The 22,078-nt window shown below is 48.7% G+C and overlaps 7 protein-coding genes and 1 non-coding gene across 8 annotated transcripts; 5 read left to right on the top strand and 3 right to left on the bottom strand.

The window, feature by feature from the left end:
• The first annotated feature begins 396 nt into the window (after positions 1-396).
• On the top strand, positions 397-1,830 carry BKA55DRAFT_552640 (3-oxo-5-alpha-steroid 4-dehydrogenase-domain-containing protein). Its single transcript, XM_046191450.1, has 3 exons — positions 397-619; positions 672-875; positions 1,016-1,830. The coding sequence occupies exons 1-3, from the start codon at positions 536-538 to the stop codon at positions 1,598-1,600; spliced, it is 873 nt and encodes a 290-aa protein (XP_046057524.1). The 5' UTR covers positions 397-535; the 3' UTR covers positions 1,601-1,830.
• A 1,237-nt stretch (positions 1,831-3,067) lies between these two features.
• BKA55DRAFT_498774 (major facilitator superfamily domain-containing protein) lies at positions 3,068-4,753 on the top strand (the record flags this gene model as incomplete). The annotated part of the gene is made up of 4 exons (XM_046186584.1): positions 3,068-3,183; positions 3,233-3,360; positions 3,413-4,443; positions 4,493-4,753. 4 exons carry the CDS (start codon positions 3,068-3,070, stop codon positions 4,751-4,753), a joined length of 1,536 nt encoding a protein of 511 aa, XP_046057523.1.
• Positions 4,754-7,184: 2,431 nt separating this feature from the next.
• On the top strand, positions 7,185-8,430 carry BKA55DRAFT_496849 (uncharacterized protein; the record flags this gene model as incomplete). The annotated part of the gene is made up of 2 exons (XM_046186403.1): positions 7,185-7,694; positions 7,750-8,430. The coding sequence occupies 2 exons, from the start codon at positions 7,185-7,187 to the stop codon at positions 8,428-8,430; spliced, it is 1,191 nt and encodes a 396-aa protein (XP_046057522.1).
• An 806-nt stretch (positions 8,431-9,236) lies between these two features.
• Positions 9,237-11,713, bottom strand: BKA55DRAFT_498372 (uncharacterized protein; the record flags this gene model as incomplete). The annotated part of the gene is made up of 16 exons (XM_046186543.1): positions 9,237-9,325; positions 9,375-9,403; positions 9,477-9,520; positions 9,578-9,639; positions 9,694-9,747; positions 9,801-9,830; positions 9,882-10,097; positions 10,158-10,217; positions 10,604-10,692; positions 10,750-10,854; positions 10,907-10,937; positions 11,033-11,230; positions 11,283-11,323; positions 11,377-11,403; positions 11,450-11,504; positions 11,569-11,713. The coding sequence occupies 16 exons, from the start codon at positions 11,711-11,713 to the stop codon at positions 9,237-9,239; spliced, it is 1,275 nt and encodes a 424-aa protein (XP_046057521.1).
• Positions 11,714-13,145: 1,432 nt separating this feature from the next.
• BKA55DRAFT_683807 (uncharacterized protein) lies at positions 13,146-15,350 on the bottom strand (the record flags this gene model as incomplete). Its single annotated transcript, XM_046198549.1, has 1 exon — positions 13,146-15,350. One exon carries the CDS (start codon positions 15,348-15,350, stop codon positions 13,146-13,148), a length of 2,205 nt encoding a protein of 734 aa, XP_046057520.1.
• Positions 15,351-15,830: 480 nt separating this feature from the next.
• BKA55DRAFT_t22 lies at positions 15,831-15,902 on the top strand. The gene has a single exon. It is a non-coding gene; the product is annotated as a tRNA-Asp (tRNA).
• Positions 15,903-17,510: 1,608 nt separating this feature from the next.
• BKA55DRAFT_589125 (LicD family-domain-containing protein) lies at positions 17,511-18,526 on the top strand (the record flags this gene model as incomplete). Its single annotated transcript, XM_046194889.1, has 2 exons — positions 17,511-18,295; positions 18,379-18,526. The coding sequence occupies 2 exons, from the start codon at positions 17,511-17,513 to the stop codon at positions 18,524-18,526; spliced, it is 933 nt and encodes a 310-aa protein (XP_046057519.1).
• Positions 18,527-18,991: 465 nt separating this feature from the next.
• BKA55DRAFT_589124 (uncharacterized protein) lies at positions 18,992-21,667 on the bottom strand (the record flags this gene model as incomplete). The annotated part of the gene is made up of 3 exons (XM_046194888.1): positions 18,992-19,203; positions 19,254-21,383; positions 21,436-21,667. The coding sequence occupies 3 exons, from the start codon at positions 21,665-21,667 to the stop codon at positions 18,992-18,994; spliced, it is 2,574 nt and encodes an 857-aa protein (XP_046057518.1).
• Positions 21,668-22,078: the final 411 nt, after the last annotated feature.

The following is a 22,078-nucleotide window of genomic DNA, read 5'->3' as shown; positions in this document are numbered from 1 at the left end:
CCTGAACAATGATGTGAACTTCTTTCATGTGATAATTCAATGTTTTCAATTGTTAATGGTTACAAGGGACCTCGGAAGACGGGCAGATATCTGATATTTGAGTTTGGACAGCACGGCAGTTGATTGAGATCGACTGAGTGAACTTCAATGTTGCTGTATACACCCTTCCGTGAGACTAATCATCTCCCATCTAAGAGGATCGAATCTGTATATTTGTCTTATAGTACTATTGCACCCCAATTCAGAGCAACGGAAGCTGTTCCTGTATCCTGATAGCCACATAACTGTTCTCGTGTCGTACACCAGGGGTAGATGTACTAAATATCCGACCGTTATGGCCAATTGTACAGGCGGTGGAGAGTGTCAAAATGGCCGTTGCGCAGCTACCCGCTTCAACCTTATTGACATCATGGAAACACATGATTAATTTCGTCATGGCCAATTTCTTCGCAAACATCTGAATCTATCTTGTCAGTGAAAGATAAAAACTGAACCCTTCATTCTGCTGCGTTGTTGAGGCGCAGACGCTGTCATCATGGCCATTATCGAAGGGTGGTTACCACCCACTCGGGAGAACTACGACCTCATCCTCAAAGTCTGGCAGATATCTTACCCAATTGTAAGCACTATCAAAAAAGCACGTGAAATAATACAGTTACTAATGCGTACAGATTGGTTCAATGCAATGGCTTACCAGTTGGTATGGCATGGGCAAAACTTCAGTCACAAGCCGCCTTAACCTCCCCGGCCGTATTGGCTGGTTGACCATGGAGGCACCTGGTTTTCTGACGCTGCTGTACCTGATGAAAGTTCTTCCTGAACAGCATGGAATCGACGATCTTCCGTGGCAGAATAAAGTGCTTGCGGGTCTGTTTGTAAGTTTAATTCCCCAATTCTTTTATGCTCCCGTGCGTATTGCCGTGGGAGGGGAAAGACTTGACTACCTACCCGAGGTAGCGTTATGAGGAGTAAGTAGGTAAGTAAGTAATGAAGGCTAACGTTGGATGGCATGTAGGTGATTCACTACTCTTACCGCGCTGTCATGTTCCCCTATATTCAGCCTTCCATGTCACCAGTGCACATTGCTGTGTGGCTGCTTGGCTTGAGTTTTCAGATTTGCAACGCAACTTGTCTTGGGTCATGGCTCGCAGCATATGGACCTACGACTGAAGCAGCATGGTCATCCCAATCGTCCATCTTACAATTCTCATCAGGTATTCTAATCTTCTATCTCGGCCTATCTGGTAACTTCTTCCACGACGAGGAACTACGAGATATCCGCCGCCGCGAAGCCCAGAGGCAAGAACGCGCGAAACTGGAGCAGAACGGCCACGCGAGCAAGGGCGTGGAGAAGCACTACCAGATTCCGCAGGCGGGACTGTTCCGTTACGTGCTGTACCCTCACTACCTGTGCGAGTGGATAGAGTGGGCTGGGTTCTGGATGGCGGCGGGCTGGGGATGCGCGCCAGCAAGAGCGTTTCTGGTGAATGAGATGTTCGCCATGTTTCCGAGGGCTGTCAGGGGAAGGAAGTGGTACTTGGAGAGATTTGGAGATGACAAGGTTGGGAGGAGGTGGGCTGTTATCCCGGGGGTTTGGTGAAGCTAAAAGGGAATGGTATGATGGACGGGTTAGTTATGCTTATGCTGGATAGACGATGTTAGTTGAGGTTAAGCTATGGTTATGGTTGTGGCTATGGGTATAACGAGGAAATGGTCATGATAGAGCACAGAGCATGTAAGAGTGTTCACTGTATGAATAGACTTCCATATAAAAGAACCGAGTATAACAGCCGAGATATATGCTAATCAAGTGGGATAGAAGGATGTGGGATAGATTTCTATATGATTGCCACTCAGTGATTAATCGATTGTATCGTAATTATTGTTGAATTATGGATACACTCTTACGCTGTAAATATGATGAGTCTTTGTCTGTGGTGTCTCCAAATTCTAGTTGCCGACTCCAATTGCCGACCATTTCTTGGTCCGTGCCAAGAATGACCCTCATCCCTCCACCTCCGCATCGAGACCTCCTATCGACCATTCAAACCAGGCAAAAGTTACCCCAGAAATCCGGGGAAAAAGATCTCAGTCTTACGATTGCTAGGTAATGAGTGTTGCTTTTGTGGAATTAACAAGAGAATCTGGGGAAACGGCGGGATATCGTAAGATGAGATTCGAAAAACCTGGGGAAGCCTGTATAACACGGGGAAGTATCGGCAGATATGTACAGTTACAGTCGCAAAAGTATGTATACGGCAAAGTTGGAGAATATGTGGATGCATATGTATTGTCCTCTCCACGTGGTGGTAACGATATACGTACCTGGTTGTTCTCACTCTCTAGGTCATGATCTTCACCTCATCCATCTCCAACACAACGCAGCAAAACACACTCTCTCCGGACAGCAAATCCGTGATTTCCCCGCACCCGAAACTACTTCCCGAAATCTAGGCTTACATACTAGCTCTGTCTAGTTTATCTCAAGTAAACCTTTAAGCTTAGTATGACTCTGAACTTCGGCGAATCTTCTCCGGGAACTGCCCGTTGCTTAGCCAGATACTGACACAATGCCTTGACATTGACATTCTCAACAATGGGACATTAGCCGAGTCAACCTATCATCATAGCTGCATATCAATAGACCAGGGTTCCGCGGATGAAAGCATAGCCAGAATAAGATATCACATTTTGCGGGGGTAACCCACCCCTTGTCCCCCAAGCTAAACCGCTCCTAGGGCATAATGGCAAAAATCTCAGACAACCGACACACTGACACACACTCCAAAGAAATCGATTGAATAGATTGCATGCAACCCAGTCTCGGTACCATTAGCTTCGTGAGGGGAAATCCAATCTAGACACCTTAAATTGGGGGGGTTGCTTGTCCCGACACGGTAGCCCGAGGTGTTATCCATCCTTGGCTTTTACTATATCAAGACCCTGCTCCTTTGCCCTTTTTTTTTTTAATGTTCCTGTATCTCAAGCATCAGTACGCAGAAGCTTGAAGACCTATCCACTTCTTTTTATTCTTCTTAATTGTGGTCTTTTGTGAGATCTGCCCATCATGGCTATATCTGATAGGGATCAGGAGAAGGGTTTTGATGAGCGCTCTGAGATGAAGGGAGGTGTCATTAATGACTATCATGATGCTGCTGGTCACGGTCACATTGCTACCGACGCGTGAGTATCTCACTCACTTATGACACAAACTCATACTGACATTGTCTAGCTACGGCAACTCTCTTGTCCAGTTCGATCCAGCTGCTGAGCGTCGACTACGATGGAAACTCGACTTGTACACCGTCCCAACCGTCGCGGTTCTCTATCTCTTCTGCTTCATCGATCGCGCCAATATCGGTGAGTTATTCTATCACTCTCAACACCTCAACTTCACTAACACATACCTCAGGTAATGCCCGCATTGCTGGATTGACAGAGGACCTCAACCTCCAAGGCTACGACTACAACAAGATTCTCTCCGTCTTCTACATCTCATACATCATCTTCGAGATTCCCGCTACCGTTTGCTGTAAATGGATGGGTCCCGGCTGGTTCCTCCCTGCTACCTCTCTCGCCTTCGGCATCGTCAGTGTCGCTACCGCCTTCGTCCACAGCCAAGCCGCTATTTGCGGTGTTCGTTTCCTTCTTGGTATCTTTGAGGCTGGTATGCTTCCCGGAATCGCATACTATCTCTCCCGTTGGTATAAGCGCTCTGAGTTGACTTTCCGTCTGTCTCTCTACATGGTCATGGCTCCTCTTGCTGGTGCCTTCGGTGGTCTCTTGGCCAGTGCTATTCTCAAGCTCCCTCACTTCGGTAGCCTTCACCACTGGCGAATGATCTTCGCTATCGAGGGTATCATCACCATCGGTCTCAGTCTCCTCGCTTTCATCACCCTCACCGATCGACCCGAGACTGCTCGATGGCTCACTCAGGAGGAGAAGGATCTTTGCATCGCCCGTGTCAAGTCCGAGCGTCTTGCTCAAACCGAAGTCATTGACGGTATCGATCGAGTCAAGCTCTGGCGCGGTATCTCCAACCCCGTCACTCTTCAGATCGCCTTCATCTTCCTCTTCAACAACATCACCGTCCAGGGTCTTGCTTTCTTCCTCCCTACCATCGTCGGAGCCATCTATCCCGAGTACAGCACCGTTCAGAAGCAGCTTCACAGTGTTCCTCCTTATGCCGTTGGAGCTGTCTTTGCTGTTGCCTTCCCTGCTCTCAGTTGGTATCTCGACAGGCGACAGATCTTCATCATCCTCTCCGCTCCCACCGTTATCATCGGTTACGCCATGTTCCTGGCCTCTGAGACTCCCAGTGTTCGATATGGTGCTTGTTTCCTGATTGCCAGTACCTGTATGGTCTTGGGTACCATGACCAACGCCCACATCAGCGCCAACGTCGTCAGTGATACTGCACGAAGCAGTGCCATCGGCATGAACGTAAGTTTCTCTCCCATCAACCACATCAACCCTCGCTAACACTTCACAGGTCATGTTTGGCAACATTGGTGGTCTCATCGCAACCTGGTCCTACCTCGTCAAGGACGCCCCCAACTTTCCCATCGGAAATGGCCTCAACTGTGCCACTGGTAGCATGATTTTCATTCTCAGCATTTCTGGTTACTTCTGGATGAAGTGGGACAACAATCGGCGCGACAAGAAGAACGTCGAGCAGGAGCTTGCAGGCTTGTCACCCGAGGAGGTTGCAAACTTGGACTGGAAGCACCCTGGCCACAGATGGCGATTCTAAGACGTGTTATGGTTTTGAATATAAGCATGCTACGATTGGGTATTAGCGATGGGTCTTTTGAATGGATAAGGTACTTACCAGGTCATTTTGGATATTAGCGAGTCATCATTATCTTATATCAAGAATGAACATGATTCTACAACTTGCATTTTCTGATCCACGTTTCTCATTATGTTGCCCTTCGATGATAGCTAAGGCACCCAGCAATGAGCCTTCCTCGAATCCCTTTAGATTTATGTGCTAGGTAGGGAAGGTATGGTGTATGTCTGGTTGCACCTACTATCACCAGCACTTTCCTGTCGATGAGGTGTCTACTACTGACTTCATTCTTTAACCTCCTGACTACTAAGATATTCTTCTTTCACCACCACCATCATCCCGTCTTTGATACACTTCTTTCATCATCACCATCTCCGCCTTTGATACGTTTCTTTCATCATCGTCATTCTCATCTTTAATACACTTCTTCAGTTTCCATCTTAGCAAACTGACAAAACTTGTTGATTATAACACATCCTAACGAAACAAACGGCAATCCTCTCCCTGGTTCATCTGCCATGGCCCTCCCCCCCCTAGAGGATGGAGCAAATGCCCCCAGCCTGACGATGATGGAATTCGTTTGTACAATACCTTGGTGAACGAATGGAACACCTGGGCCAAAGATGATCCGCATGAGAACGCACAAAACTGGAGACGCCTACCGGAGTGCCTCGATTCCGAAGAGGAAAATAATGGGCGCAGGGCTATTTTGACCAAAGAGGTTAGGAGAATTGCCACAGGGAATAGAAATGACCAAGTATGCTGGGGACATGCTGTCCTCGGTAGTATGCTTTTCTCACATGCGTCGACACAAAGACAGAGAGAGAAAGTCAAAACATTGAGCGCATTGCAACGGTGGTACCCAGATTCCGATATTATGGCTAGTGGTCGTTATAACGAATATGGTCCGTCCTTCACCCCACACTTTTACCCGGATCTACGCCCTGTCCGATGTATCGTACAGCAGGGCAATACCAACGGGAGTAACGGCCATCAGCAGAACAACACCCCTCAGCAGAACAACGCCCCTCAACAGGACAATACCCCTCAGGAGAACAATCAGTCAGCACCTTAACACCGAACATCAGTCAGAGAAATATGGTTCATTGAAGAAGAATGAGTTAGTTGGCGAAAGACGCTGCCTTTAGCTAGACTCAAAGTCAAAACATTCCTTGCGCGTGGTTCTCCTATAATGCAAAACAGTGAAGTGAAAGCTCAAGTCAAGTGAATCCATCAACACCAAAAAGAGAATCTGCGTATCACGGATGGCTGGATCTCTCCCGCCGGGAATTAACCGGGTCTCAAGCGTGACATGCTTGCATACTGGCCACTATACCACGGAATGATAGCAGGTTATCACCTGTTGTAGTGAGGGTTGTGGGAACAAGTTGCGTACAGTATCCTATATCGACAAAATCGAATGGTTAGCTTCCCCCTCGCTTGGCTCTTACATGAAAACAGTACCTTGAGAATTAAACCCGTAAACAGGTACTTGTATAAACCCCTTTACTTTGTTTAGTAGTGCCGTGGGCTAATGTTATCCCTCTGGAAGTAATAATGCATGTGTCCGTAGTTCAATGCCCACCCAAAGAGGCTGCCCATAGCGAGTACTCTTTGGACACGCAGAAATACAAGAGGCACAGAGGGGTTGTTGAAGGAGACTTTACTGTTTGCTATATTGAGCTTTTCTCGTATATCTGCTTTATTGTAGAATGGGCTATGAGAGCAGTCCTTAACGGCACGGGAAAGGTGTGGCCCTTTACCGTCTGCTCCGGTCCCTATGTAGACTATCCCGCGTGCCGTCTACACACCCCATGCAGCTGCTGAGCTTGGAACCATTCGAGATTGGAGAGGTCGGGGATTTCACGAGAGCCAATAGGAGGAAGGGTATCATTTGCGTGTCTGGAGTGGTGGTCTCATCAAACCATGGCCTCTAGCTACTAAGCTATCACTCGAGACTACAGTTCGCGAGCCGGCCCATCAATTCTCTTTACTGGTTTCAATGGCCCATCTATGGCTGAGCTGAGCATCACAATTCGGCACGTTTTCATAATTCGTTTTCCATCAATAGCCACCTAGGCTGCATCAAACAAATATCTCGATATCGCAAGGGGGAAGCAGTGACGGACCTCTGGGGCGGATTCATCTCGAGGGCAATGCCAACCTCTTCGACCCCGTCACAATCTCACTGCCTGGAAATATTCAAACTGGATGTATTTTCTTACCGCTGGTGCATCTTCTGAACCAACCAGCTTTGAAAACATTGGCCATTTTCAAACACCAACCAGTGTCTGGCCAACTCGTTTCTTGTGTCACCACCCTCCTCACCAAAGGTCCATTGTCTTCAATCCTACTTCAAATTTTACATCCTCCATATGCGACCGCAACAACAATGGAAAAGGGCAACAGCTTCTCCGGCTATCAATGGAGTTATTTCTCCTCCCTCGAACCAGGACCAGTTCGTTCCCGAGCGGAGTCCTTCTTGTCCTCGGTGGATTGGCAGGCTTTGACAGCCTACGCAGCTTCCAAACGCCAGGGTACTCTTTGCTCCCTTCTTCCTGACATCGGCCTTGGTTACAACCACATGGTCAGGATTTTGGAGTTTACAGATGGAGTCAAATGGGTTGCACGACTACGACTGCCCGCCTTGGCCGAATCGAGCACTTCCGAGGAAGTTCTAGAGGCCAAGAGCAATTCTGAGTTTCGCACAATGTCTCTTCTGCAGCAGCGATCAGATCTCCCCGTACCCAGAGTTCACGCATACGAGGCTCGAAGCGACTGTAACGTCAAGGCCTCATTCATGTTAATGGATTGTTTGGAGGGTAACGTTGGCATGGACCTGGGGTTGGAGATTCCTCCCAAGTTCAAGCAACCCTTTTTGGATGGCCTTGCCAATATTCATGTAGGTACGATCTTCTTATCCATATATGGCTCTATTTTTGACTTGCTTCTCATAGGTCAAGCTTTCTACCATCCTTCTACCCCAGATTGGTACCATTGTCTCCGTCAATACCGATGGTTCATGTGTTCAGGGCCCAATCCCTGGGCTGGGTGGCCCATATGATACCGCGACCGAGTTCTTCCAAGCCTGGGCCGAAACGGCCAGATTTGGGATGACAGATGAGAAGCTCAGACGGACATTAGGCCCATACGCCGATGAAATCATTCCCTCTGTTTCGGCATTCCCGGGCAAGATTGGTCAACTAGCCCCTAAAATTTCCGTTCAGGACCATGGCCCATTTCCACTCTGTCACGGCGATTTTGGTCACAACAATATCATTGTAAATGATGCATACCAAATTCTTGGCGTCATAGACTGGGAGACTTCCTTTGCCGCACCATGGGAGTTCTTCGCCGATTTCCCTCTTACCCTGTCGGTCGTCCCGCCAGCTATGGATGCCCCGTGGAACTACAATGATGATGGTTCTCCCAAAGACGTAGCGCTGGCTCAAAAGTTCGCAGATCAGGAGGCCTATGTACAAGCCGTGATTCGAGAGGAGAACAAGAATGGAGGCGAAAACCATCGTCTGTCAGAGACGTTGAAGCATACGAGCAGACAGCATCTGGCAACAGGAATGAGACTCTACCAGGACGGTAAGGCTGGGTGGTACGGTAAATTATTTGATCAGTTTAACTGATGAATATCGTCTTGAATAACCTCCGTTACACATGATCCATACATAAATCCAAGGCGATTGTGTAAGGGTTTGGCATAAGGCACAAGATACGGACCGGATGCGTGGCTCATAACCTCCAATACAGTTCCGTCTCTTGCATCTGGATCCTCCAAACACGGATGGCGACGAGCCAGACCCTACCGTTTTAGATGGTACATCATGTCTTTTAGTCCTAACAGCCGTGATCTGGTAAGCGCAGGCTATAATGTATTACTCTGATTCTAGAGCTTAGAGAAACAGTTATATACGCAGGAGATTATAAGCTATTAGGTTATGCGCGGTGAGGGCGTTTGCTCCGTTATCTGAAGTTAGGACGGCAAGTGGGTTGTGAGCGGCGGAGGGGACGGTTTGGTGAAGGTGTTTCCACAATAGGTGATGTCCTTTACCGTGGATGACGGCAAGATGTACTAAAATAAATACAAGGATGTTGTGGATTTGGGAGGTGAGGGTATTCGGCATATGCATCACCAGCGAGGGACATCCAAGGATATCCCATAACTTGTGGAGGGAAAGGGAGTTCTTCCTTTACCTGTTGGTCCTGGGCGAGGAAGAGAAGGGATCAACGTGTGCAATAGTATAGGTCATATGTTCTGAGGAGGAAATATCATGTCACGCGGCATCGATTGAACCATTGTGCACTCAGCATTTCACAGCTGGCGACTCGCGAATTCATAATACGGAAACCTCATTCATGTTTTTTACGCCTTGATCATGTCAAACTTTTCTGCACTTTCCCTCACATATACCTAAAGGTCATCATCCCCCGTCTACTCCGCTTGGGCAGCGGCCTGCTCCCGAAGCTGCACGTTGTAGGCGTGGATAATTGAGTCCGTGTCGTCGATAGCCAAGGGACGAACTAGTTTAGTTAGTTAATGCGCGATGTAAACGTCTGTTGGTGTACTCACTGTCACCCATCTGCTTGATCTTGGCGGTACTGTTCTTCGTGTCAGCGCTATCTCTCTTACATGACGACTCCTTCAGGGAAGTCTAGTGTCAGAGGGACTTACATGGTCTTGATGTGGTCGTCCGAAATGTCATATCCGAGTTGGATCTTTTGGGCTGTCAGTATGTTTTGCTCCACAGTATTCGTTCGCATGACTGCACTCACCACGCGGGACTTGACCGCGTTCCAGCCTGTAATACGAGAGGTGATCGAGATGTAACGAGACACTATCATTGTTAGTCGCCGCAGAATGGAGGACGGTGAGAGCCAGAGGGACATACGGCCGAACAGCGCAGGGTCAATGATCTCGTATGTCGAAGGGTTTGCCAGAATAGCTGCCATAGATTAGCACAAAGCATGACGTGGAATGGTGTGAAAGTGAATTTACCCTTGGCGTGGATTCCTGCCTTGTGCGTGACTGTCCGGTGTTAGCATCATTCCTTTTTCGGGGCTGACGGAAACGACTTACAGGCTGTGGCTCCGGTGATGGGGTTGTTGAAGGGAATGTTCACTTGGACGCATGATGCGACGTACTCCTCGATCTCCTTAAGCATTGTGAGGTTGTACTTGGACTTGGTGTACTCAGGTGCCGAAACGACCATGCGAGCCATCAGGGCTCCAAGGCTCGTAATGCCATTCCGTTCTCCGATTCCAAGCACTGAGGTATCGACGTGTGTCGCACCACCTAAGCGGTCAGTAAAAGTTCGAGCTCAAATCAGAGTTATTGGGAAAAGGAAAGACTTACCCTCTAATGCGCTAATCGCATTTCCAACGGCGCAACCAGTGTCATCATGGAAATGGGTCTCTTGAAAAGGCATTTGTCAGCGCTCTTTGCTCCGTAAAACTATGGCACAAGCCCGGATGATGTCGCGAAGGTTGGGGTCAATGTGTGTCGAAGGTGGTAGAGCACCGGATTGGGCAAACTTAGGGGGGGATATAGACATTGAGAATGCCAAGCCGTAGCTGGCTGTGAGGCCTGAGGCTCACCATGCCATTGGCTTGAACGACCGTGACGCGAAGAGGGCTTAATGGGTCATTGCCTTGGACAAAGTAGTCTTGTATCGCTTGTGAGGGTTCCTTTAGAACACAACCACAGGGCATGCCGATCATTGCAACCAGTACGTAAAGGGCGACGCAGGGGAGAATGTGGAAGATGATGCCAGCATGGAAAAGTATAAAAGTAAGACTCACCGATATCGCATCCTACCACTGAGCGCAATGTCGAGATGAGCTGGTAAACCATACGAGGAGTGGCTCCTCCAACTGTGTCTGCGACACCCCTGCTCCTGTTAGCATGACGAGTTTCGCAATTGCGCTTTGCCTTGGTCTGGACGTACACTCGGTGGACTCCGGCCTTATCAACAGCCTTATAGAGGGTAAGTAGGTCGACGAGGTCGGAACGGAAGGAGTCCTCGGAGGAGAAGCGAACTTCCACTCCTTGGCTATTTTGGGTGTCAGCGTTGACCACGCAACCCAATGTTATTCCGGGCCTACCTCTTAACATATTCGATGACCTCAATTGCAGCTAGTAGACAGTCAGTGGATACGTTCCGGACAACCCCAGAAATCCGCCAAGAGCTCTCCCGATAGACGGATCTCCAGCTTCAGAGGACAACACACTCTTCGTGATCATTTCAATGCTTTTGCCATGCGAATATTGCTGCAAATAGGACGATGTACCGATGACGAGATCTACACCGTCCACTCCAGCCTCAATAGCTTTCTTTGCATCATCCATAGAACATCTCACGTGTGTGAGGATCTTAGTCTTAAGTCCAAGTCCGCAAATAATCTTGCAGTCCTCGAACGACTGGGGGCCTTGCTCGAAAGTTAGTACTTCCCCCACCATAAGAAGTGAAGAGGGACAAACTTGAGCAAACATTCGTCAACTCAATGTAGTCAACGCCAAACCTGTCGTTGGTCAGAGGGTGCGTAAGTGGTGGTCAAGGTCTGGTGTTATTCACTTGTCAAGCATCTTCGCAATTTGGATCCTGTGCCCTGTCAGCGCGGTCACACCGAAAGAAGCGGCAGACGTACTTGTTCTCCGTGGTGAAGAAGGCATTGGCGAATTGTTCGCCTTCTCTCAAGGTGCCTGTGATGCACGTCAGCCGGCGTCAAAAGCCTCGAGCGGCTCTGCCCCGCCGGGAACTTCTTACTCTCGATAATCTTGTAGCGGTTGACATTGGAGATGTAGTCCTGCATCTGAGCATAGGGTGATGATGTAGGATTGTGATTCTGGGCCGGGTGTGAGGTGTTGGTGGGCGCTTGGCCACTGGTCTCGTTGCTGTCGGTACCGCACATGGTGGGTGGTCGTCGTTCGGTCGGTGAATCGAATCCGGGACTTGTGTTGAGTGGCGCGGATGCTAGAGTATGTCGAGCTTGTTCTGAATCTCGGATGTTGTGGTTCGACTCTTGAACGTGTCGATAGGTAATTCGGTTTCAAGGCGAGGTAACAATGCGAGGTGATTGAAATTTTATGGCTTAACACAAGCAGTGCGTTTTTGCAGTGAAGGTGGGGATGTGAGTCAAGCCGAATTAGGCACGCTCGCTGCCGGTCTCGGTGGCTGTTCGTTAGGCGGCGGGGTACATGTATTACCCTAGCTTTCTCCAGCCAATATCGCCAACTACCGTATACACTCTGCTATTTGGGACGAGGTCAACAAGGATCTTTACCCAATAGGATGATTGCTACGTAATCATCAGCAGCTTCTAAGCCAATTATATAGACCAGATCCTCGCCAAAGCCCTTGTCGGCCCCGTCCCATATAGCAGAGTTTTTACGGTATTTGGGGGCAAACTTTTGTATGTAATAAATGAAGTAACCCCGCAATGATTGTTTTGCGAGATCGCTTCAGGGTGCCTGTACGCATTGTGACGTAGGGACGGAAATTGAGGGTCCCTGCTGAAGTGACGGCTTGATCTAAGAGATGATGACTCAGTTAATAAATTTGCTTAGTAGTCTTGTAAATATAACAGGACAACAGCAGATGCATTTAGTAGCTCCCATCCCCTAGAGCTAAGGGTTTATTGGTCAGTTCAGATTGACCCCGCTACCTCAGACCTTGAATGCCTGAACATTCGAAGAACGACATGTCACTGATAGGAAGATCACTCTCCAACTGAGTCGCTGCTTCCTAGGCTCTAGTCCCTTTCCCAGTTCATTCTCCTTGCGTCTGAGTTGCGCATGACGCATCTGCCTCGTCGCGCTGAAGACGCTGGACCATGGTCTGAGGGTAACTTGACGCGTTCGCCCTAACACCTGATCTGCCCGTGGAGAAGCGGCTGATGCTCGCAGTCCGCAGTACCGTAAGCTCGAGCTCTTTCCCTCCCACTGAAAGTCTCAGAGAATCGATTCAAGCTCAACTTGCGCTGTATCGTAAAGATTCGCATTGGCCATTCAAGGAGATTCGGCAGACACCACTGTACTTCCTTTGAGCTAAGAAGCGACCGTCGCAATCGGAGTCTTCCTGCTCCCACAATGGAAGTTTGCGGGAGGCGGTAGTAGCTGGAGCAGACTAGAGCAATCTAGTATTAGCATTGTCGCTTTTTCTCGAGCGTCATGTGCCTTAATATCGACTATTACCATATAGAGAATAGACGATGATCTGGATCTTGCAAAGCCTTGGAATATTACTACTGATTGTGACCGTGAAGCCACGTCATACCAGAATTCATCTTATTCTGCTCGGAGGCACGTCAAATGCGAGCGTCACTGCGCTGACTAATTCTCCTGTTAATTTGAAGGCTCTATCTTGTTACGGCGCATCTTCAGAAGCCTTCCCCTCATAGCACCCTCGGTCCGGTGGTCCCCAAATTGTTGTTTATACGCCGCCATGAGACCCGTGAAATTACCCGTCCATTCCCTGATGAGGGTGTCTTCGGCAGTAGTCCAGAAGATGCCTTGGTTGTTTGTGCGATATCCTGGCTTTTTCTTCATCTCAGCCCATTTCGTCCAGATGGAAGACTCGCTTCGTTGAGTCCCGAAAGCGTCCCAAAACAAGTCACAAACTTCACCTCTGTTCACTGTAGCAATGCAATCGGCCATGAAGTCTTCCTCTTCAGCTGTCCAGACATCCCAGGTGTGATCAAGCAAGCCGAAGTGACTGAGCCTCAAGGTTAGAGCATCGAGTGTCCGCTCCACATCGAACTTATCTCGCATACACTCAACCCACTTGCTGCGGTCCACTCCAGTCTTCTTAAGTGATACCAGGAATTCGTGTTGCTCATCAGTCCACCGTTCCTGGGAATCAAGGTGAGATGTGTCTAGGCTCGGCCATCCAGCTTTACGCTTCCCCTGTCTGCTCTCCCACCAAGCTTTACTCTTGATCTGCTGACCAGTTCGAGTGTGGCCGAGCCGCTCCTGAAACTTCTCAATCACACCTTGCCAGTCATCTTCTGCAGGGACCAAGGACCTCAGGACTGCTGTTTCTTCAAGAGACCATTTTGATTGAACCTTTCGTTGAAGGAACCTCGGGCAGTCTTTCTCAAGTTTAGGCGATCTCGCGCTGAGACTCATCTCTGAACGTATCTCGCCGAACCGTGCCTTGAACTTTTTATATCGCTGTGGCCACGTCAACTCACATTCCATGAGATATTTAAGGTAATTATCCTCGTCTTCGTGCCAACTGCGTTTCAGCATAGCTGCTGAAAATGTATACGGAGGCGGTGACTCTGGTGGCGGAAGCCCCAGATAATCTATAGTCGGCGTTCCAGGTAGAAGCGGCGAGATCAGTTGGCTGCTTCCTATTTCGTTCTCTCCTGTCGTGCGACTAGATGCCTGATGACTGTGGTGGCAGCCTTCTTGAGTCGCGGCAAGAGAGTCCGCAAGCGCTGGTGAAGGTTCAGAAGAAGATCTAAGGTTCTCATCACTTGCACATGTCGTAGTTCCTAGGTCCTGTGGTCCCGCGCAGGAGCGCTTGGGAGCTGAAACCTTTCCCCCTCCCCTATCTTGAGGGAAAGCTTTTTGATGCCTGCGCTTCTTGTTTGAAGCCTGTGTGGTAGACGCAGCCATGGAATGGACGAGCCCTTGTGTAAAAGCCCTAGTCAGGACTGGTTCAGAGCGCGACGGATGCAATACTGATCGAGGATTCCCTTCATCAATATGCGAAGCCATGCCTTGGTTGATACTGTCTCCGCTTTCTCTGAACATCGAGCTTGGCGCTGGACAGCCTGGGCCCGTGTTGGATGTAGTGTTCTGGACACGATGAGAGGCCGCCTGCGGGTACACTTCTTCTTCCCACAGCGGAGCAATCAGTATGCCAAAGTGTTTGCAGAGCTTATCGATATCAAAGCCTTCTAGGCGGATTCGTGCGCCTCTTTCCACCTCAATGATATCGCCGCTGGCCGTGAGAAATTCCTTTACCCAAACCGGACTCAAGTCTGGGTTCAGGTATTTCGAAGTTGAGATTTTCGCATCGTAAATATACGGATGCTTCGGCTGCGATAACACATTCGTCATAGCTAGTCGAAGAACCTCTTTAGCAACTTGAGCCTCCTGAGGCAGGCTGCCTGTTCGAATATACTGCAGTACCCAACTGAAGCGCTCCTTCCAGGTCGTAGTAATGCCAACCATCCACGACCTATCTAGACCTTCCATGAACAAGTTTGCCCAGAAGGCGTGGTCATTCGCAGTGTTGGGGTCGCCGTTGAAAACGGACATGTGATGCTTCCGCATGATAGCAACTAAAATGCGGAAGGTCGATGGCTGATGTTGAGCCATCCTCAGCGGATTGCGGATTGTCGTGTCAATGAGCAAGGTCTGCTTAGGCTTTTGGCCTGAATCTGCGGTTTCTGGCTCAAACAAGAGAGGACTTGCTGAGACTGCCAGCGCCTTGAATCTCTGGTCATCAGAAGGCCAGGCATCTGCTGCTGGATGGCCGACTTGATGCTCTGGTTCTAATTCACTACCGCTTACAGTATTTATGGAGTGATAGGGCATGTTGGTGCTTGGCACCCAAGTATTGTGCGGTCCGAACGGAGGCTTCGAGTCCTTCAGCGGGTCGTACTCCCACGCGGGTAGAGGCTTTGCATGAACGTCATCCTAGAACGTCTTCTTGTTCTCATGCCACACCAATGAGACTTGCCACAGCCCTTTGGGCAGAATCCGATCCCTTGGGACGCCATCTGCGAGCAGACTAGCGTGTGCCTGGTGCCAAATGTCTATAAGGACGGACCAAGACAAATTCAGCGTTTTGGCACTGGATAAGAAGGCTTGATGCGTGAGAGAGCCGTCACAGCAGAAGATACTCCGTGCATGATGCAAAACCGTAGCCGCTGTGCGCGCAAGAAGATACGGGCCCGGAGTCGTTTTTAAGGTTAACAAGACCGTTGATAACAGCAGAGAAAGTGCGGTATGTATATATGGCCAATTCACGAGAAGTTGTCAAGATCCACTACCGCAACTGACAACAGTTGCACATCTTCCGTAGTATAGTGGTCAGTATGCAAGCTTGTCACGCTTGAGACCCGGGTTCAATTCCCGGCGGGAGAGTCCGCCTCATGAGAACTACTCATGATAACAATTTTTGGTGTTTTGACCTCTTTTTTGCCGTGTTGATGCAGCATTGTAATCTCGTAGGGTTCTGAATGCATAAGATTGCATTGCATACCTTAGTAATTGACTCAAACCTTGAGTCAATCTTATTAAAGGGAAAGCATTAGACTCTGCAGTGTCAATTATGGGCCAGTTTTTTTAAAAGTCAAGTCTAAAAGAATTCTCTCGGTTTGGAGATGGGACCCTTGCTATGCAATACCCGGCGCTTCGGTGCGTGCTAAATCCGGATCGGAAAGATGATGACGAGGCACCAAGATCTTGACCAAGCCAGATGGGGCCACCGATAAAGTGTCGCTCGGTCCGGCAGTTTAAGTAATGGGTCTGATATCCAATCTATCTTTAACAATTGTGGCTGCAGTCTCGAAGCCCTCGTCTATTTAGTTACAAAGACTCAATGCCGTATTTCCGTTCACTCACAATTCCCCATCAATGCATTGCTGAGTTGACTTGAGTTGTTAAAAACTTGATTTTTTTACAGTTGGACTTAGCACGTCTTGGCCTCATTTCGCTGATGCTTGGCAAAGCCCATCACGATGATCAACAGCACACGACTTCTTTCCTCTGCGGGGCCTAGCGCAACCGACACAAAGTCCACTTCCAGTGTCCGCGTATTCCTAGTCGCTGTGAGAATTCGGTGTAAACATTGGCATTTCTCGGCGTAGGCGAATTATTACACAGCCAAGATGTTTTGTATCGTTAGGTGCGACGAATACACACAATTTCTCGGATGCTGGTTGCCGTGCAGCTGACGTATATCTTTTCCAAAACGGATAGAGTCAAGTTTTAAGCGTTTAATTGAGGCTCTAATTTTGATATGAGGAATGGAAATGACAATAACGGCGTTGGAGGAGATAAACTTTAACAGTTGATCAAATCCACAAAGTAAAGTGAAGTAAAGTCGAACGATTACGTAGATTTGACTTATAGATCCATTGAATATGATACTCGTGCCTTACATACAATTGGATGTCACTGTCACACTTGCACTGATACCTTTTCTTGCACACAATCAGTTATTCCCGCTCTAGGCAAGGAGGCGTGTGCCCCGCGCCCCCTGGAAACAGTCGCGGCGTCGCCCACCTGCCGGTCTTCCTTGCACTTGCGCCTGCACTTGCGTCTTTCTTATTCTTCCCCCCTGCTCGGGTCGTTCCTTCCGCTGGGATAACGAACCCACATCTTCCGTCATTCATTTCAAGGAAAGAAGTCCTCATCACCGTCTCTTCCCATTCTCTAATCTCTGTGCTTCCTCTCCTCTCTTCATATCAATCATGTGCTGTTGACATTGTCCGTGATACCTCATTCGTGTTCCTCTCCTTATCACGACACTTTCTCCTTTTTCTCTTGGATCAAAAGTATAGCTATTTCCTCTCCCTTTCTTCCTTTTTATCGAGAATTCGACCTGTGACGATCCGATCCGCCCACCTCCCGTTGCATGACATTCCTACAAATCAAGCGCATCGCTTCCGCATACGTTTCCCCCGACTGCCAACCTCTCCTCCGCCTTCCTTCCTACCATCAGGATAACCGAATCGTACAGCAGCAAGCATGCGCTCAGTAAAGTCACTGCTCCTCTGGGGCTTCGCTTCCTTCTCTTCAACAGCCGCCGCTCTCGCATTTCCTCCACTATTCCACGAAACTCGAGACATTGAAGATTCCTCGTCGATTGCCAAGCGCGCAGATGAAAAGACACCGAAATACTTCGTCGAAGCCGGTCGAAATATCGAGCTTGGTCATTATGACAACCGTTATTTCCAATCGAAGGTCTCGTATGAAGAACACCGTCTCGTTCTTCGAGATCTAATTCGAAGCTATTTGTTCCATATGAACAGTTACGGCGTGGAAACATGGATTGCTCACGGAACCCTTCTTGGTTGGTGGTGGAACGGTCAGATCATGCCTTGGGACTACGATCTTGATGTTCAAGTGTCAAACAATACCCTTCAATGGATTGGCGATAACCTCAACCGTACCGAGCATAGTTGGAACTATACCGAAACTGCCACAGGAGAGTTTATCTCGAAGAAATATCTCCTAGACATCAACCCCCACCACGTTGATATCGACCGTTCAGACGGAAGGAATATTATTGACGGCCGTTGGATTGACATGCAGAACGGCATGTACGTCGATATTACTGGCCTCCGTGAGCGCGAGGCAGATCGCCCAGGGGTCTGGAGCTGCAAAAACAAGCATCGGTATAAGAGCCAGGACCTGTGGCCTATGCGCATCACCGAATTTGAGGGCGTCAAAGCTCGTGTTCCGTTCAACTTCAACAAGATCTTGGTTGACGAATATGACACGAAGAGTCTAGTCACCGAGAGTTGGGCAGGGTATGTTGCCACCACAGCCGTTTCGCCATCATACCGTTGGCGGGGCGTCCCCTCAGACCTCCACATGCTAACAGAGTTTACAGACACCGATGGGATCATGACAACAAGATTTGGATCAAGGAAACAGAAGAGGAAGCGAAACAGCGACAGCTCGAGGCTGTTGATCGCCATTTGGCCGAGGCAGCCGCAAATCCACAGTCTGAGGAGTCGCAGGGTGCGGCAACGACCTAAACGCTTACCTTTTATACTCATCCTTTTGAGTAACTCACTATTTCCGATTTACATTCGATCTCGCATATGAGCTGCGAATCAACGAAATGAGTCATGACCTAAATTTCACAAATCATACCCTTTCTCTTTACAATGGACCATACAAAGGTAGCCAGGCCTTTGCTGCACATGAGGCGTTGGATGTACACTACGGCGTTGGAGAGCGGACTTCAGCATAGCGCTGGTCAGGGTGGCTTGCTATTGAGGCGTCGATGCCAGAGATTATTGCTGTTTTCGCCACTGGAATCTTTATCTGAGTTTGTAAAATGCCTGTAAACCTAGAAAGATATCCCTAGTTGCTTGCATATTTGCTTCATACAAGCGGTTCAATGAAACATTGCTTTAGATGTACGAAGTTCTATACTCATGCTCAATATGTAAAAACATGATTATGTAACAAAGGTATCAAGAAATTCATACAATTCATCATGACTCCCGTATCCAGCTCTTCCACGAAACCGTCTTCTGCCGCTTTGATTCTTGCCAACCGCCAAACTTGGCCCCGTTTCCAAGATCAATCAATGGTGCCATACTGGGTCGGCCATGCGCACACTGAAAAGGTAATGCACAACGCGACAGGCGAGAGATGAGTTCCTCACATTGCTTTACGGACAAAACATCGTTGAACATGATTGCACCTAGCACAAAATCAGCAGAAGCAGGAGTAAATAGCAGACGAGCAACATACTTCGGCAGGCTCTGGAGTGTAGCAATTCCAGAATACCCCTTGGACACCCGTTGAAACGTGATATCAAAGGCTTGTCAGGGGTAGTGGTTGATGGTCGCACAAGTGGAACACTACTATCGACACTTCGCCAAACTTCTGTTCGTAAAAGTTCAATGAGAAGTCGGGGTTCTAGTCGGCACCGTTCGATGATGCTTGGGGGGAGGCCGGTGACTATGATTTTGTTTTGTGAAGAGGTAGGTGTTTGATATGTGATGCCCCAAGAAGCGAAATAATCGCGATGCTGTTCGAGAAGAGACCATTCTTCTTTTGAGACTTCGAAGATTATAGGTCGGTCGAGAGGTTCTATGATTGGTGAAGTTTGGTTTGTCAAGGGGTCATGGGTGAAGTAGCTCGCCATCAGGTCTTCAAGTTGGCATCGTTCATCAACTGCATGTTGGTCGAGCATGACCAAGGCAGAACTCTTCTTTTCATGCGTCAATGTCCCAGATGCTGCATGCTCAAGGGGAAGCTTCACCAGTATGAATTTGCGGTCGACCTGTTCTATCACAGTAGCATGAGCAAGTGCCTGACGTGATATTCTCCCATTAAGGCTCATGGACCCAGTGTCAAACCCAACATGAACGCTCCCATGTGCACAAGCATGCAGTTGATCTTGTGCAGAGCCATTGATACACGGCACCGATGGTTCTACGGGCTGAAAAATGGGATTCTCCCATGAGCTGGTGACACCCTGGAGCCATTTGCTAGGGCGTTTATCTCGCTTCTGTGCACCTTGACAGGTAACACTGTTGCTTGTGTCACCGCCACCTGTTGCGTCGCCAACAGTACATGTGTTTGAGCTCACGCCACTGTTTGTAGAAAGACTTCCTGGATTACCTTCAGGTTCAGGGGATGGCTCGTCAAAGGGTTTGCGTAACAGTTTCCCGCCTTCTCCAACGAGACGTCCCATCGGTGACTCCTCTCGCATTTTTGTACGAAGATCCACCGTTTTGGAGGTGGCGGTGAGTGGCGTAGCTCTCCCAACTTTAACTCGGTGCCAACCTTCAAAGGGGCTATCTCCCCTTGCTCCAAGAGAGCTAGATCTGGAGATAGGAGTGACGGAGCTAGCTCTCGAGCTATTCGATGATGAGGCCAGTTGCTTCTTAGGCTTTTTCGACCGGCTCAATGTTCTTGCTGTCGAGAACAGCGATTCCTCGGGGGCTAGTCGAACTTTTTGTGGACGAAAATGATGCTTTTTGAGAAATCCGTAACAGGTTGCCTTCAAAAGATCTATGATCGCAGATAATGTCTGCCCCTGACTGTCAAGTCGATCTGGGCTGTCGAGTCCCTCTAACCCAGTAGCGGTTATTTTGAGATAGAACATGGGCCATCGCTCGATCCCCTTCCGACTTCTCAAGTCTCTTCCTGTAAACTCATCCAGCTTCAGTGAGCTACCGTTATGGTCTTCATCACCGTCAATCACGCCAAAGCTAGAGTTTCCAAAGGTCTTATTGATTTCTTCATAAAGAACATCAGTGCCAAACTCGTTACTCACTGGTTGAATGCCCAGACTGATAAATTGGGATCGCCGTGTTGCAACAGGACTCGTACAAATGGCGCCTTTGACGGAAATAGGTCCGCATGACGCTGATACGGGCACCCAGGAATCTGCGTCATTCGAGTCGGCAAGGCCAGCTTGTGTGAGAATTCGAGAGGTTCTAGACATTATATCTGCTTTATCTGCTGGTCGGAACCGCAATTCACGCTGGGTTGTTGTGTTCCTGAGTGAAACGGATACACCTGATGGCCAGGCAAGTAGCAGGCCTACGATAGCTCGAACCAACCTCGACCAGTCTTTGTCAAGAGCAGATCTTTCAGTTAACGTGGCTCTCTGCTTGACCCTAACTGGCATATTGCCAAAGAGATCTCGAACCGTCGTGCGAGTGCCATGATCAAAGTTGATAAGCCGTGATTCAGGGGGCGAAGGCAACTGTCTAGCCAGTATGCGAGAGTTGTGGAAGGAAATAGAATTGTGTGAAATATGCCTTTGGTGGTGAGATGTGATGGTTAAAAGAGAGAAAGTAGCAAGGGATGCTAAGAAATCTCCATGCTTCCCATGAACAGAAGACCTTGAAGGGAACTTGGATGTATCTGAGAAAACGTAAGTACAATAGCATCATGGAACTAATATCATTTCACTCACGGTGGGGCTTCCCGAGGCCCCCGCCATCTTTAAATTCTTCGGGTGGAATTCCGGACCCGTTATCTTCAACGGTACAATTTCCCCTGCTGTAGTCGATCGAGATGTTGATCTTGGATGCGCCAGCGTCTAAAGAATTTGTAACAAGACCACAGACGACGCCATTCAGAGAGGTAATGTTGACCGATGATTTAATCTTATCGACGACATCCTGAGGAAGTTGCCTGATGATCATACTCTACAGCAGGTCATGCTTGTTTGTGTAGTTGGTGTTTGGCTGTGGTGTTGAAAGTGTAAAAGTCCAAGTTGGAAAATGACGTCGAAGCGAGCTGAAACTGAGGTGAGCTGCACCTAGCTAGGGGGCACCTGGTTTTAGGGCGATCTAATTAAGGCACAGTGGGTAACCGTCCCCGAATCCAGGGTCCGCATAGTGGAGGTGGCGCCAAGAAAAGATGTGCCTTGAGCTTAGAGCCAGCTCAGTCCAAACTCGAAGCCACAGGAGAATCAACGGGTACCTACGGGGGACAATAGGGGACGAAGAGAAATAGAGGACTTGTGAAGTACTTATATTTCAGTCAAAGATAGGCTATGAACGAATAGAGAGGATCGTCGTCTTCTGGCCCGTGTAGTCTAGGTAGTTGTCTCG

Source organism: Fusarium redolens (assembly GCF_020744475.1).
Source record: "Fusarium redolens strain MPI-CAGE-AT-0023 chromosome Unknown BKA55scaffold_1, whole genome shotgun sequence".
In the NCBI taxonomy this organism is placed as follows: domain Eukaryota; kingdom Fungi; phylum Ascomycota; class Sordariomycetes; order Hypocreales; family Nectriaceae; genus Fusarium; species Fusarium redolens.
Note: the sequence above shows the minus strand (reverse complement) of the source record. Positions and strands in the feature narration are given on the sequence as shown.